Source organism: Setaria italica, chromosome VII, assembly GCF_000263155.2.
Source record: "Setaria italica strain Yugu1 chromosome VII, Setaria_italica_v2.0, whole genome shotgun sequence".
NCBI classification, from domain to species: Eukaryota; Viridiplantae; Streptophyta; class Magnoliopsida; order Poales; family Poaceae; genus Setaria; species Setaria italica.
In genome coordinates, this window is record NC_028456.1 from 26550356 (window position 1) to 26567205 (window position 16850).

The following is a 16850-nucleotide window of genomic DNA, read 5'->3' on the forward strand; positions in this document are numbered from 1 at the left end:
CACTCACTAGTGTCTTTCACCCTAAGTTTCAGTTTCAGCAAGTATTAAAAAAGTGTAGAGTTTCAGCTCCACAAGCATTCTAAGAAATGTGATTAATCTTTTCAAGGGATTACCTTCATGTCGTATCTATATAAATATGTAGTTACTTATTATGTGACTGAGTATATGGTAAGTTATTCCTAAGTAATAAAAATACAGAACTAGTTACTTCTCGTGTCATTGAATATATGCTTAGATACTTCCTATGTAATATAAATATAGAATTAGTTACTTCCATAAAAGTTATGTGAAATAGCAAAATTGGTGACTTCAAATACAAAGACAAGTTACTTGAAATAAGTAATATATTAACTAGATCACAATAAAAAAATGGGAAAACTGTGCATGGTTGTGGCATACTGCGGATATGAACTGTCACTTGATGACAAAAGTAGAATGTTGCTGCACTGCCCAATATGAGGTGTCACTAACTTGGATGCACCTCGAAATGTGACAAAATATAGGGATAATGATATTAGAACAAGTTCTTGAATAATGGAAATTAAAACAAATGAGCTATAAAAAAGAGAGTAGGTGCTAAACTTGCATGCATCGATGGGGCCACCAAACCGGTAATTATTAACACTGGTTGTTGACAATACTACTTGAATACTGACTTGGATGCAACTGCAAAATATCATAAAAAAATAGAGGAAACTTGAATTACTTCGTATGTCATGTAAATAGATGGCTAGTTAGATCATACGTGTTTTAAAAAAAAAGGTGCTGGTTGCATCCCACGTAGTGTGAATAAATGGCTAGGTACTAATTAAATGTTTTAAATGATAAGTGACTGCATATGTGGTAAGTTATTTCGTATGTAGTGTAAATACATAATTAGTTACTTCTTATGAGACTGCATATATTGTAAGTTACTTCCTATGGTAAGTTAAATTAATTACTAGTGTAATGCAGTGAAACTTCAGGTTCATAATGAGATTTATGAACTAGATGGTTAAGAATAATGCAATGGAACCAACAAATGGATAAGATTGCAACATATGCCTAATAGAAATCACATGGCTAATGCATATCCGCATGCAATTTTTGCTACACTCAAAACATCGAAAAAGCAGCAAAACTAACAAAAAAAGAAGCCCCTGCCCCCTACTATTAAACTTTACTTATGTTATTCAGTGCAATGGAAATGTTAAAATGCAATCTCAGATCCGTCATGGTGGTTTTATATCATTAAATATCACAATGCAAAAATGAAAAGAGCTTGTTATGAACTAGATGCTACGCAGGATCACAACAAAAATACTTGGAAAAAATGTAGAGAGACCTCTCCCTTCATATTTGAGCCATTGTACAATGGGCCAATGGCCTACCTTTGCCCATGTGGCCATGTCCGAACTTGTGTGCTGGTACAAGAAATTCGCCTCATCGCGAATTGGGCCAATAGATGCAAGCTGACTATACTATACTAAGCTAATTAGTTCCTGCATCACTAACCAATTCTGTGGTACTACTGTCTGTTGGTGTCAGATTGTTCCTGAAGTGATAATACAGGGATGTTGCACACAGTTTGAACTCTGAAGCAGAATGTGCTAGCGCCGCCGTGTTGGAAAATCCACACTTGACTGAGAAGGCAAAGTGCGACAATTAACATGACCAAACTTTATGGGTGATATATCTTCCAATTAAGATTAAACATTCCATGTTATCTTCGGAACAAATATTGCAAATAGAAAACAAAAAGGACTCCAAACTAATAGCACAACCCAGGATCAGAAATGTAGACCACAACATGTAAAAAAACAGCAGATTCGCAGCGAATGGAGTGCCGCGGAGTGAAGCCTTCCTCCGTTGGCCCCGCGTCGCCTCCGCCCGGAGATTCTCGGGGTGTGGCCTCCCTCCCTCGCCGGCCGTCGACAACAATCACCTGGACTCACCCTCGGATAAGACGAACACGGGTGAGGGAAAAGAGAAGAAGGTCGCGTCCACCGTTTAGACTGACGAGTGAGCCCAAGGGTGATGTTTCGCTTCCGCCGTTCCGCCGCGAGCGCGTCCCGTCGTTTCCGCGAGCGCAGCGTGCGCGTCCGATCCAAAACGGACGAAGATGAGTTAGGGGTGTCGGCTTAACGCAAACAGGAGACCCCTCTCGGGGTAGGATTCGCGTTTATCACGTCCTAGGTGGTGAAATGGGCAAAGGCTGCAGCCCTCCTGCAGGCAAATGACAAATCGGTGGGCTCGCGGTGAAATGGGCAATGCAAGCAAATGACAAATTGGTGGGCTCTTGAAATAATGCTGCGGTTGTGTCGCTGGAGCCATTGACGCAGCCTCATAGTGCGACGTTCTACTACCCGTGTCGTCGTGATAAATGTCCACCCACATCCAAATTAGTACAGCCCATGGCACAGAACATGTCATCGTGCTTGTGCCGATCCGATGCCCAACTACGATTTTTTTTTGAAGAGTCCAACTACGACTTTTCCACAAAATTCGCTTGTGCATCTACACAGTTCATAGTAAGAAGAGATATGAATACAAGAGGTGAAAAATGGCTAAAAATATATGAATTTGCCTTCTTATTACCCTACTAGCTCATCATAACATTTTATTATATCGTACTACCTGCCATCGCCGAGATTCTAGATACAGCGCAACCCTCACATTTATACATACAAGCATATGCTAAATTCTATTATGCCATGCCATACTTTGGACTTAACCGAACATTACACCGTATGCAGCCAGCCCGAGAATGACAGGACCAGCTAGTATTACTTAATGTGATTTGTTAATCGAGAGGAGAAGGTCCCTCGTAAAAGGCATTGCCGCACAAAGCGTCGTGATTATGCCAACAAACAAACAAACAAACCACCCCTGGATTCCACGCCCAAAACGCCAACGATTCCCTCGACAAAACCCTCCAAAAAGGGCCCCGAGATACCATTCCCACCACCGCTTCCTAATCCACGCAACCGGGTATGCCATTAAAATTTCCTGTTTTGGGACGGAATAAGCTGGATCGACTTCAACCTATTTTTTTTCAACCCACCTCATATTTGGTTGATGAGTATGAATCCAACCTATTTTTTGTTTGGTTGGAAGGGTTATTGGAATGGGATGGATGCTACCTTAACACCGTTAGCTACAATAATTTGTGGAGCCTACATATAAATAGTGAGGCCCACTTGTTATTCTCTTGTATTATTTTTTTTACTACCTTCTTCCTCATCCTCTACTCATCCTCATCCTCCCCCGCTGGCCCCGCCTTTCCTCCCTCAAGCCCCGCCTCATCCTCCCCCGTCGGCGCCGTCCGCCGCCACTAGGATCCCCGCGCTGCCACCCCACCGTCCCGGTGGCGGAGCTCCTCTGGGCGGAGCCCGCGCTCACCCGACCGGCGGTGGAGCTCCCCTAGGTGGAGCTCGAGCTCGCCTGGCCGCCCTTCCTTTTCCCTGACTTCAACCTCCCATGCGCCAACATCCGGCCTCCCTAGCACCAGCCTTCCCCGCGCCGGCCTCCGCCGTGCGGCCTCCCCCACGTCGGCCTCCGATGCGCCAGCTTCCCCGGATGGTCCGCTCGTTTTGGACGGACCATCTCAACCCTGCATCTATAGGGTATATTTTCTATCAGGAATAAACCCAACCCACTATATTTTGAACCAAACATCGTGCTAATTGGATCATCTGCTCCACACCTCAAACCAAATCCAACCCGTTCTGTATAGAACATGGGATTGTTTTTACTTAGGGGGTGTTTGGATACGAGGTGTTAAACTTTAACAGTGTCACATCGGATGTTCGGATGATAATTAGGAGAACTAAACATGAGCTAATTATAAAACTAATTGCAGAACCCTGTGTTAATTCGCGAGACGAATCTATTAAGCCTAATTAATCCATCATTAGCAAATGGTTACTGTAGCACCACATTGTCAAAATCATGGACTAATTAGGCTTAATAGATTCGTCTCGTGAATTATACTCCATCTGTGCAATTAGTTTTGTAATTAGCCTATATTTAATACTCCTAATTAGCATCCAAACATCCGATGTGACGGGTGTTAAAGTTTAACAGCTGGTTGCCAAACAGGCCCTTAAAAAATGCGTACAAGTGCAAGCTCCAAAACCAAAGCAAATAAATCGCCGGAGCAGACAGATTTTGGCCAGGCCCATACGCCAAACAGCCAGCCGCTGCCACCATGATACGACATCACCAACGCAGAGCCAGCGGATCCCTCCATGACTAGTAACTGGCCAGCAACCGATAGAGCAATGGAAGATCGCCGCAACACGACGCCTGTGTGGCTGTGATCTGGATCCAAACGATCCAGAAAGTGAGGTTAGCTCAATTAGGTAATTTGGGAGATATCATCGTGCACTCTAATCATTCAAATCTTTTTATTCGAATTTAAGTACCTATTTCATCATTTTCTTAATGACAAAATGTCTAGTTTCTCGATCCAAACGATCTCGATCGAGTGGTCAATGGGAAGCAATCCATTTTTTTAACTCAAACTCTAGCTCCAACCTATTTTTTAAACACACGTCTGAAATACAGGTGTACCACATAAAACATGTGTCACCAAAGCAACACGGCATCAGTTAGCATCGGCACAATGCAGAGACTCACGTGCAGTATTGCGAAAGGATCCGTGTCCCGACTCCCGAGAGGCCGACCCATGCCGGATGGGAGCCACCGGGTGAAACCACACACGACGATGTATTTAGGCCCCGGCTCGCTCGCAACGGGGCAGTGACCGAAGGTGACCTGCACAACACAGTTCAAACATGTCTCCGCACACCATCGCCGCCGTGCACGTCGTCGTGCACCACCACCCACGCCACCGCGCTCCGCCGCCTCGCCACTGCTCCGGCGGCGGCGTCTGCGTCGTCCGAGCCTCGGCCGCCACCGCCACCACCACCTCCGGGGCCTCGGCGACGGCCGCGACGGACTCGCCGTCCGCGGCGTTCTGGGACTACAACCTCCTCTTCCGGTCGCAGCGCGCCGAGTCCCCGGACCCCGTGGCGCTCCGCGTCACCGAGGGCGCGATCCCGCCGGACTTCCCCGCGGGCACCTACTACCTCGCGGGCCCCGGGATGTTCACCGACGACCACGGCTCCACCGTCCACCCGCTCGACGGGCACGGCTACCTCCGCGCCTTCCACTTCGGCGGCGGCGGCGCCGACGGAGCCGCGGCCGCGCAGTACTCGGCGCGGTACGTCGAGACGGCGGCGAAGCGGGAGGAGCAGGGCGCGGGCGGCACGTCGTGGCGGTTCACGCACCGGGGCCCCTTCTCGGTGCTGCAGGGAGGGGCCCGGGTGGGCAACGTGAAGGTGATGAAGAACGTGGCCAACACCAGCGTCCTACGCTGGGGCGGCCGCGTGCTCTGCCTCTGGGAGGGCGGCGAGCCGTACGAGCTCGACCCCCGGACGCTGGAGACCCTCGGCCCGTTCGACATCCTCGGCCTCGGCTCCGGCGCCGGCGAGGCGCCAGCACGAGACAGTGAGGCGGCCGCGCGCCACCGGCGCAGGCGACCCTGGGTGCAGGAGGCTGGGATCGACGTGGCCGCGTGCCTGCTTCGGCCGGTCCTCAGTGGTCTGTACCATCACCACCACCACCGATCCACCGCCACCACCTCTGCATGCGGTTGGCGCACCAGAGCAGAGCCTGCGACCCGACCGAGCTGACGTTTGTGCGCGCGTGTTGTGTCTCCCGCAGGTGTCTTCAGCATGCCGGTCAGGAGGCTGCTGGCGCACTACAAGATCGACCACAAGCGGAACCGGCTGCTGATGGTGGCCTGCAACGCCGAGGACATGCTCCTCCCGCGCTCCAACTTTACTTTCTACGGTCTGTACCCCTCGCTCAAAATCCAATCAATTTCGCACCACTACCTGCTTCCATCGATCACTAACGCTGACGACGACACCGCAGAGTTCGACGCCGGCTTCGCGCTCGTGCAGAAGCGCGAGTTCGTGCTGCCGGACCACCTGATGATCCACGACTGGGCCTTCACGGACAACCACTACGTCCTCCTCGGCAACAGAATCAAGCTGGACATCCCAGGTACGGAAGGGGATTGCAATTTTTTTTCCTCGTCACTTGATAGACTAGTAGTCATTTAGCAGCGTGTTTCACGTCAATGCTTGCCGCCGTGTTTGGGGGCAGGGTCGCTGCTGGCGCTGACGGGCACGCACCCGATGATCGCCGCCCTCGCCGTGGACCCGAGCCGGCAGTCGACGCCGGTGTACCTGCTGCCGCGCTCCCCGGAGGCCGAGGCTGGCGGCCGCGACTGGAGCGTGCCCGTCGAGGCGCCGACGCAGACGTGGTCCATGCACGTCGCCAACGCCTTCGAGGAGCGCGACGCCGGCCGGGGCGGCGGCACCAGCGTGCGGATCCACATGTCCGGCTGCTCCTACCGCTGGTTCCACTTCCACAGGATGTTCGGCTACGACTGGCACAACAAGAAGCTGGACCCGTCCTTCATGAACGTCGCCAAGGGCAGGGAGCTGCTGCCTCGCCTTGTCCAGGTGACCAAACGCTCTGATTTGCTTGCTTTGGTTCCTGTCGTGTCGTGTCTGTCGATGAAACAAATGTGCGTGGAGTTTTGTTCACAGTGAAAAGGATTTGTTACAGTGGCAGCTGAGATGGCGTCCAATAATCCAAAATGCAGGTGTCGATCGATCTCGACAAGAGAGGGGCGTGCCGGGGATGCTCCGTCAGGAGGTTGTCCGACCAGTGGACCAGGCCGGCGGACTTCCCGGCGATCAACCCGGCCTTCGCCAACCGGAGGAACCGGTTCATCTACGCCGGCGCCCCCTCAGGTTCGCGGAAATTCCTCCCGTATTTCCCCTTTGACAGCGTGGTGAAGCTAGACGTCTCCGACGGATCAGCGCGGCTGTGGACGGCGGTGGGGCGCAAGTTCGTCGGCGAGCCGGTTTTCGTGCCGACGACCGGCGGTAGGGAGGATGACGGCTATGTTCTGCTTGTCGAGGTAAAGATCAACATTTTCTTTCAATCACCAACATGGAGAAACACATGTCACCTCACTTGGAACTGCTTCATCTTGTTTGCTTCTTTGCAGTACGCAGTATCTGATCACAGGTGCCATCTGGTGGTGCTGGATGCAAGGAAGATCGGCGAAAGGAATGCTGTTGTGGCAAAACTTGAGGTGCCCAAACACCTCACCTTCCCAATGGGATTCCATGGGTTCTGGGCAGATGAATGACACTATAAGCATCCAATCTAACTCTAGCGTGTGTCGACATGAATGGAAAAAATGTAAAGAGTTATTTTTTCATAATGCAACAAGCATTCGTACCACTTCCCGAATCTCGCCTGACCACACGTTTAGACTGAACTCATGTTCAGAGAGCACACTGCAGATGATATTAAACACTGACGTTTAAGACAATCCCACACGATAACCATTAGTTTCCACTAAGAATACTGATAACGCAGCTTCTGGACCTGACAACTAAGACTGACACCAACCACGGTCGTTGCCGACCATACGAAGAATAGAACTAATTCTAGAACTAATCCTGTACAAAAGTAAGAAACCACCAGTACGCGAAGTCGACGAATTGCTGTGCTCAGTGTATACGAGCAATAGTGACCACGATGAAGACAAACACAGAGAGCATGAAGGACATCCTCACTATATCATCAGACATATCGTAGTCCTTGTCCCCGGATTGGAAGAGCATGTTCACGAGCCCAAGTATTTTCTCAAGGAATTCCTTGATTTTCGCTTGGGTGTTTTCCAGGACCCACATCATGAATCCAGGAGGAGCAGTAGACCGTCCATTGAGATCAGTTTCCTTGGCTGAAAAGATAGGAATAAGTTGCATCAGATGAAGATCCATCCAGGCGTTCCACATAATAAAATGGAACCATTAGTTTGCGCATTTTCACATGACAAAGGTTTATTGAAGGGGCTGTTGCATAACTTAAGAACCAGATTAATTAAAATTAGCTGAAAAGATGGGATAAATTGCATCAGAAGCAGATTCATCCAACATATAAAGCAAGATCGGAACACGTCTAAATGGGTTATTTTGTTTATGCATTTTCACATGATTCAAAAGGTTGTTTAATTAAGGCCTGCTGCCTAGCCTGTTAACATTGTTTACCCATGCCAACCCGAAGATTCAAAAAGCGCAATCACACATACCATCCTGGAAGGATCTCTTGAATTCTTGTACCACCTCGTTCTCCATCACAGCATGCCATACAGCCTTATCTTTTGACAAGGCCATAACCATTTTCTGCATGAAGGCAACATAATGTTACTGTTCAGATTTCTTCAGACAATATATTTCAATGTAGTAACGTGTGAATATTTTGTGGCACCAAGTTCAGTTTGCTAGATATGAATAACGAAGTAAAGCCACATTAACCTGAACCGAAGGGTCTTCATGCAATAGGCGGAGTGCATCCAGTACACTCCCGTGTTCCTTTGTCAAAAGAGCACTTGAGTTACGAACGAGCATAGCAGGTTCAGTCCACTCATCTGATCCGACCTCAGATGCACCAGAATCTAGAGCAAAATGATTAACAATTAATCCACATGAAGGGTGCCCTGACATGGGCAGCGCAAGCGTTAGCTCAGGCGCATCAGAATCCACATCAGAAGGTTTCTCAAACACCCTGCAGGAATGAAATTGTCGATTTGCTTAGATGGAAGCATCATGTCAACCAGAGTGAATTGAATTGGCCAAATAAATATGAAGGTGACATGCTCTAAATAATAAAGGACGACAACTTCACTAAACAGGATAAGAAGCTCTAACTAGGCAATGACAAAGCAAGCATGTCAAAATCCTAAAGAAAAAAAAACGAATAAGGCTTTACTCCTCTTAGCAGAAAATAAAAATAAAAAAATGGTTATCCAAATGCTTGACGTCGTACAGCACATCTTGGCAGCAACGCGTACACTCTTGAACAATTTGAAGGATACACGAAACGAACATAAGGTATTTGGGACACGCTAACTGCCGCTTGACTAATTTGCAATTAAATACATCTGTCCTTGAAAAAAATTGCAATTCAGAGGAAAGCCATCTAATTCTGGCATAATCACCAGGCTAAACTAAGAATTAAATTAAACTGGACAATTTCTGATCTTAAACCAACTAGTTTTCGAAACCAATCTGATAATCCTATCACCCAAATCCACGATTATAGGTGAATAGGTAGAATCTTACTGCTTGATGCTGGCAACGGCGGCGCAGACCTCGTCGTCGGTAGGCGGGGCCCCGAACACAACCCCCTGCTCCTCCGTGGCCTCCCCGCGGAAGCCGGCAATACCAGGCCTCGCCCCCGCTGCGACGACCTCCTCCCAGTCCTCCTCGCCGTCGCGGCGCAGCGAGCGGGACTCCCAGGACGCGGTGCAGCCGCTGATCGAAGACGGGGGAGGCGGCGACGTGGCGCGCAGCGGGCGGCCGCCCCCGGCGCGCGAAAGTGAGCGGCCGCCTGCGCCGGAGGGGATGGCTGGCTTGACGGCGCGGCTAGCAAGGCGGACGAGGTTCTTGCTCATCGCCGATGATCCCTCGCCGGCTCTCCCACCCCGCCGCTCTCTCCTCGTGTGGACGACGTACACAACCATCGAAACCCGGCGCCGCCCTCGCCTCGTCTCCTCCGAAACTGTAGTGTTTGTATGATGGGCTTCCTCAACGAAGGCTTCGGCCTTCGAGTGTTAAAATAGTCCAACCTTTACTCCAACCTGATTTAACAGATTCGGTCTATATACATATTTATAGATAAAAATATAAAATCTAGCCTTTTATAAAAACTGATAACGAGACATGGCTACCGTTTGATCTCCAATCTAACGGGTAGAATGTACTTTGAAGCAGTTAAAGTTCTATGATACTTTAAATAATATATACTAGGGTTTACAAGTTTCCACTTCATGTGATACTAAACATCATTTATTTTTTCCTAAGTGTACATCGCACAAACACATAATATTCTCTCTCCCGTCGGAAATTAAACATTGACGCAAAGATCTATAGGCACTTTTTATTCGTGGAGGATTATAATTTCTAAGTATATTTTAATCTTTGGCACCTATCTTAACCTTAACCTTTGTCTCTAAACTAAATACTTTAACTTACGTAGTACGTAGGAGTACTATTTATTCTCCTTCGACTCTTCAACTTAGTGAAATATTTTATTTTGGAAATACTACTATAAAAATCGCTTGTGCTTCTTTTAAGCCGTTGCGAGCTACGACTATTTTGCAGCTTGCAGCATGCAGTAGCTCACTCAGGTACTTGGTATTTGGACTTGCAGCTGCAGCTGAAGCCGCTGCAAAGTAGTACAAACAAACAGTTTGGATGTTTTGTGAAAAAAATAACCATATGGATATCTCCTTACCATCCTTCTTGTTTTGAAGTACTTTAGCTTTTAACTATCGGTTAGTTTCTTGCCAATGAAGTTATCTGAAGTTAGCGATATACCTGAGGTCAGCATGATATTTTCTTTCTGTGGAAGAAAACACGTGAGTTTGTTGCGTGATCTGGCTAATATCATCCCCCAACCCAACAGCTTATATAAAAGTACTAATGAGCCACTGTCAGATGTAGTTTTCTTTCTTGACGAAGCAATTATCTTATCTCTAATCTGAACAGCAACTCCGTGCCATGCAATGTGTCCCGTGTCCGTGTTGCTTACTTTATCTATGTGCCCACTCTACGATGTCGCCGTTATATATTTTGAAATCAAAACACCCATGATCGTAGTAAAAAAAAAATACCTATAAGGGCAATTCGAATCATCAAGCATGATTGCTAGGGGAAAAAACATGAGAATGAGTAACGATCGGTGTCTACACCCTCATCAAGGCGATGTTGCTGGTGCAGAGATCGCAGAGGGTACCAACTCGCGACGACAAACAGGCGGATCGGAAGCGTGACGCGAACCGGGACCGGGCCGATGCAGCGCTGGGTTCCGTGGATCCAGGGAGAGAGCGCGGCATCCAAGCAACGGTCGCCGGTCGGCCACCACAACAGGAACCGCCTTTCTTGGGCGCCCGTACCAGCAACATCTTCCCGTGCGTTCCGGTTGCGGGCTTGCGCGGCCGAAGGGATCGGCGCGCGTATCAGATGAGGACACTCGTAGCGTGTCGGTCAAGTTGATATTTTGGCCATTGCGGATTACTCAACGTCGTAATCATATTGGCACGCATGATACTGAAAAAGCTTGGCGACAGGATGCATCAGATGATTGCTGACTTTATTGATGCACTACATAGTTACAACACAACATCCATCCAACTGAACTCCTTGTTTCCTTCTCTAGACTTAGTGAAACTAGAACAACAACGACCCCACGATTGCAAACCTAATTCAACTACACACATGCTCATCAGCACATACAAATCCGACACAACGACATAGACACAAACAGATCCCTCCACGTCCACGAGCACGACGGAAGGACGCACGCTCCCATGACTGCCAGAGATGTCACACCACCACCGTCTCCACGTTCCCGTGGCACGACGACGACGACCCGGCGGCAGCGGCGTCCGGGGCCCCCGCCAGGATCTGGTGCGCCAGCGCCGCGACGGCCGCGCCGATCATGGGCCCGGCCCAGTACACGGCCTGGTTCTTGTAGTTCCCGCTGACGACGGCCGGCCCGAACGAGCGCGCCGGGTTCATGGACGCGCCCGTCAGCGGACCCGCCGACAGCACGAGCGCGCCCGCCACCAGCCCGACGGCCAGCGCGCCCAACGCCGTGTCCGCGAACCCCCGCTTGCCGCCAGCGGCCGCGCGGAGGTCGCCGGCGACGTGCACCGTGTACACCAGCATGAACGTGAGCACGCCCTCGATGATCGCGGCGCCGAACCCGGTCATCGCCACCGCGATCCTCGTCGTCGGCACGGCCTGCGCGCAGCAACCACATTCATGATCGATGGTTATGCGGTTGGTGATCAAATGTGTCGGAGAAGAAGCGAAGGAATGAAATGAAGTAGTAAAGGGCGGTTAGTTAAACTACGTGCCTGGCCGGCGGAGATGTAGTGGAGGACGAGGCAGGCGAAGGTGGAGCCGAGCATCTGCGACGCCCAGTAGAAGATGGCGCTGGGGACGCCGATGTGGCCGCCGATGGCGAAGGCGAACGTGACGGCGGGGTTGGCGTGCCCGCCGGAGACGTCGGCCGCGATCAGCACCGCCGCGAAGAGCCCGAACGCCTGCGCCACGGCGGTGGCCACCAGGGACGCCGCGTCGGAGGCGGTGCCGCCGTCGAGCGCCGTCACCATCCCTGCCACACATTGCCAAACACAGGCGCGCTCTCGTCAATGCAACCGCCCGCAATGCAAAGAATGTAACGTGCGAGAACCATCAAAGCGCGCGCGCGGTGGAAGAGAAAACTCAGCGTACGGGCGGAGATGGCGGAGCCGACGGCAGCGAACACGAAGAGGAAGGTGGAGATGAACTCGGCGAAGTAGGAGCGGAGGGACGGCGGCGACACGCAGCGCTTCAGTTTGGCCAGGAGGCTGGACGCCATGGCGGCACAAGTTTAGTGTAGTGCGCGCTCAGATTCTCCGGCACTGGTCCTGCAGAGCGTTCCGGATTTTATAGCCAGGGAGAGGGCGCGCCCGTAGAGTGAAACGGCGACTGCTGGGTAGTTCCCGGCGGTTGCTGCCGCGCCCGTGCCGTTCCGTTCCGAGTTCACACACCCGTTGCCGCCAGGGCGTGCTGCGGCGTATACACGATTACACGTAGGCGTGTGACAAAAATTACGTGACACGAGACCTGTGACGTACACATTCATGCTGTCGTACAGAACATGTACTTGGGAACGCTGAACCGTGCATGTCATGTGTATAGATCGAACGGTTCTCTTACAACTTGCTGACATCATCGCTGGTGAAATCCAAAAGGGAAATTCAAAGAAGACCAAACATAATCACAAGACGAGACGAGGTGACAATCGACGATGATGAAATTGACACGTCGGGTTGGGTGCGGACTGCGGACTTTCATGCCGTTCATGGGTACTCCTGCTGGCCAACCGGCTGGTAGGAGGCGATGAACACGTCGCCGTAGACAAGCCCGGCCAGGCCGCCGCCGATGAGCGGGCCGACCCAGTAGACCCAGTTGCCGGCGAAGTTGCCGGCGGCCACGGCGGGGCCGAAGGAGCGGGCTGGGTTCATGGAGCCGCCGCTGAAGGGGCCGGCTGCCAGGATGTTGGCGCCGACGATGAAGCCGATGGCCATGGGGGCGATGGTGCCGAGGGACCCCTTCTTCGGGTCGGCAGCGGTGGCGTACACGGTGTACACCAGCGCGAAGGTGATCACGATCTCCATCACCACGCCCTCGACCTCGCTGATGCCGGAGACGCCGTGCGTTGGGATGGCCTGCCCGTGGGTGACGAACTTCAGGAGGAGGCACGCCACGGAGGCGCCAAGCAGCTGGGCGACCCAGTAGAAGATGCCGGTGAGGATGGTGATGTGGCCGCCGACGGCGAGGCCGAAGGTGACGGCGGGGTTCAGGTGCCCGCCGGAGATGTTGGCGGCCATGGAGACGCCGACGAAGAGAGCGAACGCATGGGCGATGGCGATGGCAACCAGGCCGGCAGGGTCGAGGGCCCCGCCCTTTGTCAATTGCGCTGCAAGAGACGAATTTTTTTGGTTAACAATGAGCTAAACCCTGGATGATCGTCATGGTAAGCATGGTGTGATATGATATTTGAGAGGAGGTGTTTGAGATAGGAGAAGCTCACAGTAGGCGATGGCGGAGCCGACGCCGGCGAACACGAAGAGGAGCGTGGCAATGAACTCGGCGACATAGGCCTTGAGGGACGCCGCGCTGAAAGAGTCGCCGAAGCTTCCAAATGCAAGCTTCACCATCTTTTCCCCTGTTTTTCTTCTACTCTCTCTGACAGTAGTAGAGCCCTTGGGCTGGTATATTCAGAGAAGATGGCTACCTTATCTGATGCGAGGGGTTCTTGTGCTCAGTGTCCTTAAATACCCATCACAAGGCGCTGATGACCTGGTTTCCCTGCCTCAAATGTGCATTACAATATTATGGGCGGTGTGCGATGATCACCACAAGATTGATAATTCAAATTTCGGTCGTGTTTTGTGGCTGATATTGGCCGACCAACCGCCCTAATTCGCCAAGTTTTTGTGTTTATTATGAATTGTTTAGACCGAGCCACGTTAGGATACACCATAGGACAGCGAGGAGAAAGGTGATCTTGGAGCATATGTTATCTCATCTCCTTGATTAAATAAAATTATTGGCGGTGCATTGGTGATGGCTGAACTGCTATATCCGCAATCCTCTAAGTACCCTGCATCTGATGGACTCATGGAACTATGGAAGTATACATATGTGAAATCATTCAAGATTATGAATATTACTCGAGCAAACAAAATCCACTCCTCAATTGTGTGATTATTATTCTGTTGAAACGAGATAGTGTGATTTGCATTAGAGAAAAAACTAGTTCTATCCCAGAAATAGTATTTTTGGTGGATTGTTACTGAGTTTTTGCATGTGTCATGTGTGTGTAGGAGCTAGTTCTCCAGCTCTACAACAAAAGGTAATTTCCTCATACCTCAACCTTAGTATCTGACCGAGTAAGAGATTGACTCGATAAACATTGTAACAGCTCTCGTATTCAGGAATCTAACCGTCACTAGATACTGAATAATGTACTGATCTGTCATTCACGTTAAAGATGAGATATAAAGCGCAGTTTAGAGAAAGGTCGGATCAGGGACTGTGACAGGAATCCAATGAACAACCCCCATTTGGAGTAGGTGAGGCAAATTCATGGAGCTTGCGGCTGGTACAGCAATTGAAAACTGCAAGTTGCAAGCTGATGACAGGGCTCCTATGAGTGGCAATGACTTCATTACACAAACGGAGATGATTAGACCAAATAAAACAGCCCAACTTCTTTATGCTATCCTTCGTGGCTGTTCAGTCCATGTGTGTATAGAGTTTCCTAGAACTCACTTTTGCATATAAAACTTGTGCGCTCCGTGCATGTCAGACAAATTGTTTTTAGGGCCACTGAGTGGGAATATTCCTGAACTTTCTCTGAAAGGAGCCTGGGGTTTATCAAGAACACTACTTTTTTTAATTTTTTTTTTTGAAACGAGGCAGATATATCAAGAGCACTACTGTCTGACGACTGCGCACAGCTCAGCTATTCGCAATATGTAAACAGAGTAGTGTATTGTTTTAGCAGTACTATACATTAAGTTAGTTTCTGATTATTTCACCGTGAATCGCAGTAATGGCAACAGCCCAGTCTGCAGGAGCTCTAAACTTCTGAAAGGATCCCTTCTTTTTAGATCGACAATAACTCCTGATCAGATGACGGATTGTGGTCAAGCACTACTTGTCACTGTTCCAAAAATTAGTTTAATCTCCTTGTTTCAAAAGAAAAGATCGAATCGTTTAAATTTCAGCCATTAGAAGGTGCGATTTTTTTCTGTTTCACACTAATCAACCATATTAGCGATAGCTGCTTTGTCAAAATGGGAAAAAAATGCTAACCAAGGGCCTAAATTTCTTAGTGAAGTGGTTAGCACTTTTGGCAACAGTCCAACTCCAAAGTGTAGCCAATAATGCCTGAGGGTAGGTGCCTTGTGCTGCTCTCGTTATATTTTGTTTGTTTGAAAATATTGGCAGGAGCTCTGCCTATTCATTTAAGAGGAGAAGAAGTTTAAAGTTTAGCATTACAAGAATATTACATAAAAGTAAGAGCGCTCATTCTCAGACACAAACAAAAGCTAACTGAAGGCATTAGGATACCATAGGATCTTCTCGGATGAAAGGTGTGCCACAAGCTGTTCTTCTTAGGAGGATGTCGTTCTGAATGAGATGAACAAGCTGAACAGCTGTCATGGAATTGCTGTCGAAAATTCATCGATTCCTTTCTTTCCATATGTCTCTCGTTATAATTCAAAATGCATCACTATGTTGTGGCCAAGGTCTAACAATGCTCTAATGATTCTTTATATTATCTCATATAGGTATATTATTGATCAAATTACAGCACATTAGAGACTGGGTGATGAATTTTTTGTCCTTTTTAGTTCAGACACATCTGCATAGACAACCAAAGCGCTGCATTTTCTAATGCAATCTCCAGCTAAACGCAACATTCGCCTGTCTGTCAAACAACCTGAAACTTCTGTGCGGTGGCAGACTCGCAGTGTATTCGGTAGAAAGTTTGTTTGCATTGGACAAATTCTTTTTTCTTTTTGAGGTGGATAAAATGTTATGCTTTGTATATATGCACGGAGGGGATAGGAATCTACACCAGCTTTAGATCCTACGCTCTCGCTTCCCACCTTCATTCCCAACCATCACGCCAAGCTTCGAATCAGGAAGCTCCAGATATCAGTATGGAATTTTGATCTGGGCCTTAGGCCTCAAAAGTCAAAATGAATCTGAAGTAAGGCATCAATGGATGGATGGCCTACTCGGTGTTGTTGTCTGAGTTATAACCCAAGCTAAGTCGATCAAAATCACGGCACGCACAAGTGAACCGAGCGACGTTCCAAAAGTTCATCGTCATGTTACCTAACTCTCTCCTCACTCCGATCCAAAACCTGGTACCAGCTGGTGCCCAAGGGCCGTGGCTGCTCAGAGACGAGCCAGAGCCCAGAGCTGAAGCCAGAATTGCAGTTTTAGAGTTTGTGGATCATAAACAATCTAACTGACTGAGCTACGCATTGAAAATCACTTGTTCATACGAAACCACTAGAGCTTCTAGATTTGATAGCCCATACGTACGTACTGTACGTACTTACCGGATGAGATAGTACGTAATAAAGGCCTTTTTAGATATGAATTCATTAATATAAATTTTATACATTAAGCATGCAT

The 16850-nt window shown here is 49.2% G+C and overlaps 4 protein-coding genes across 5 annotated transcripts; 1 reads left to right on the forward strand and 3 right to left on the reverse strand.

The window, feature by feature from the left end:
* The first annotated feature begins 4696 nt into the window (after positions 1-4696).
* On the forward strand, positions 4697-7311 carry LOC101764126 (carotenoid cleavage dioxygenase 7, chloroplastic). Of its 2 annotated transcripts, none has more exons than XR_002678407.1 (6): positions 4697-5586; positions 5710-5838; positions 5923-6054; positions 6157-6518; positions 6625-6982; positions 7073-7311. XR_002678407.1 is itself a non-coding variant. In XM_004976380.3 (6 exons), exons 1-6 carry the CDS (start codon positions 4779-4781, stop codon positions 7214-7216), a joined length of 1896 nt encoding a protein of 631 aa, XP_004976437.1. In that variant the 5' UTR covers positions 4702-4778; the 3' UTR covers positions 7217-7311. The 2 variants fall into 2 exon arrangements, 1 of the variants encoding a protein (XP_004976437.1); XM_004976380.3 differs by having other exon boundaries at positions 4702-5586; positions 6662-6982.
* A 1-nt stretch (position 7312) lies between these two features.
* LOC101764532 lies at positions 7313-9686 on the reverse strand. The gene is made up of 4 exons (XM_004976381.3): positions 9198-9686; positions 8391-8640; positions 8165-8258; positions 7313-7816 (listed from the first exon to the last, which is right to left on the reverse strand). Exons 1-4 carry the CDS (start codon positions 9596-9598, stop codon positions 7584-7586), a joined length of 978 nt encoding a protein of 325 aa, XP_004976438.1. The 5' UTR covers positions 9599-9686; the 3' UTR covers positions 7313-7583.
* Positions 9687-11462: 1776 nt separating this feature from the next.
* Positions 11463-12526, reverse strand: LOC101760364 (probable aquaporin TIP5-1). Its single transcript, XM_004978109.2, has 3 exons — positions 12378-12526; positions 11999-12258; positions 11463-11882 (listed from the first exon to the last, which is right to left on the reverse strand). The coding sequence occupies exons 1-3, from the start codon at positions 12502-12504 to the stop codon at positions 11463-11465; spliced, it is 807 nt and encodes a 268-aa protein (XP_004978166.1). The 5' UTR covers positions 12505-12526.
* Positions 12527-12789: 263 nt separating this feature from the next.
* LOC101764945 (aquaporin TIP2-3) lies at positions 12790-13932 on the reverse strand. Its single transcript, XM_004976382.2, has 2 exons — positions 13723-13932; positions 12790-13608 (listed from the first exon to the last, which is right to left on the reverse strand). Exons 1-2 carry the CDS (start codon positions 13847-13849, stop codon positions 12989-12991), a joined length of 747 nt encoding a protein of 248 aa, XP_004976439.1. The 5' UTR covers positions 13850-13932; the 3' UTR covers positions 12790-12988.
* Between the last annotated feature and the right edge of the window lie 2918 nt (positions 13933-16850).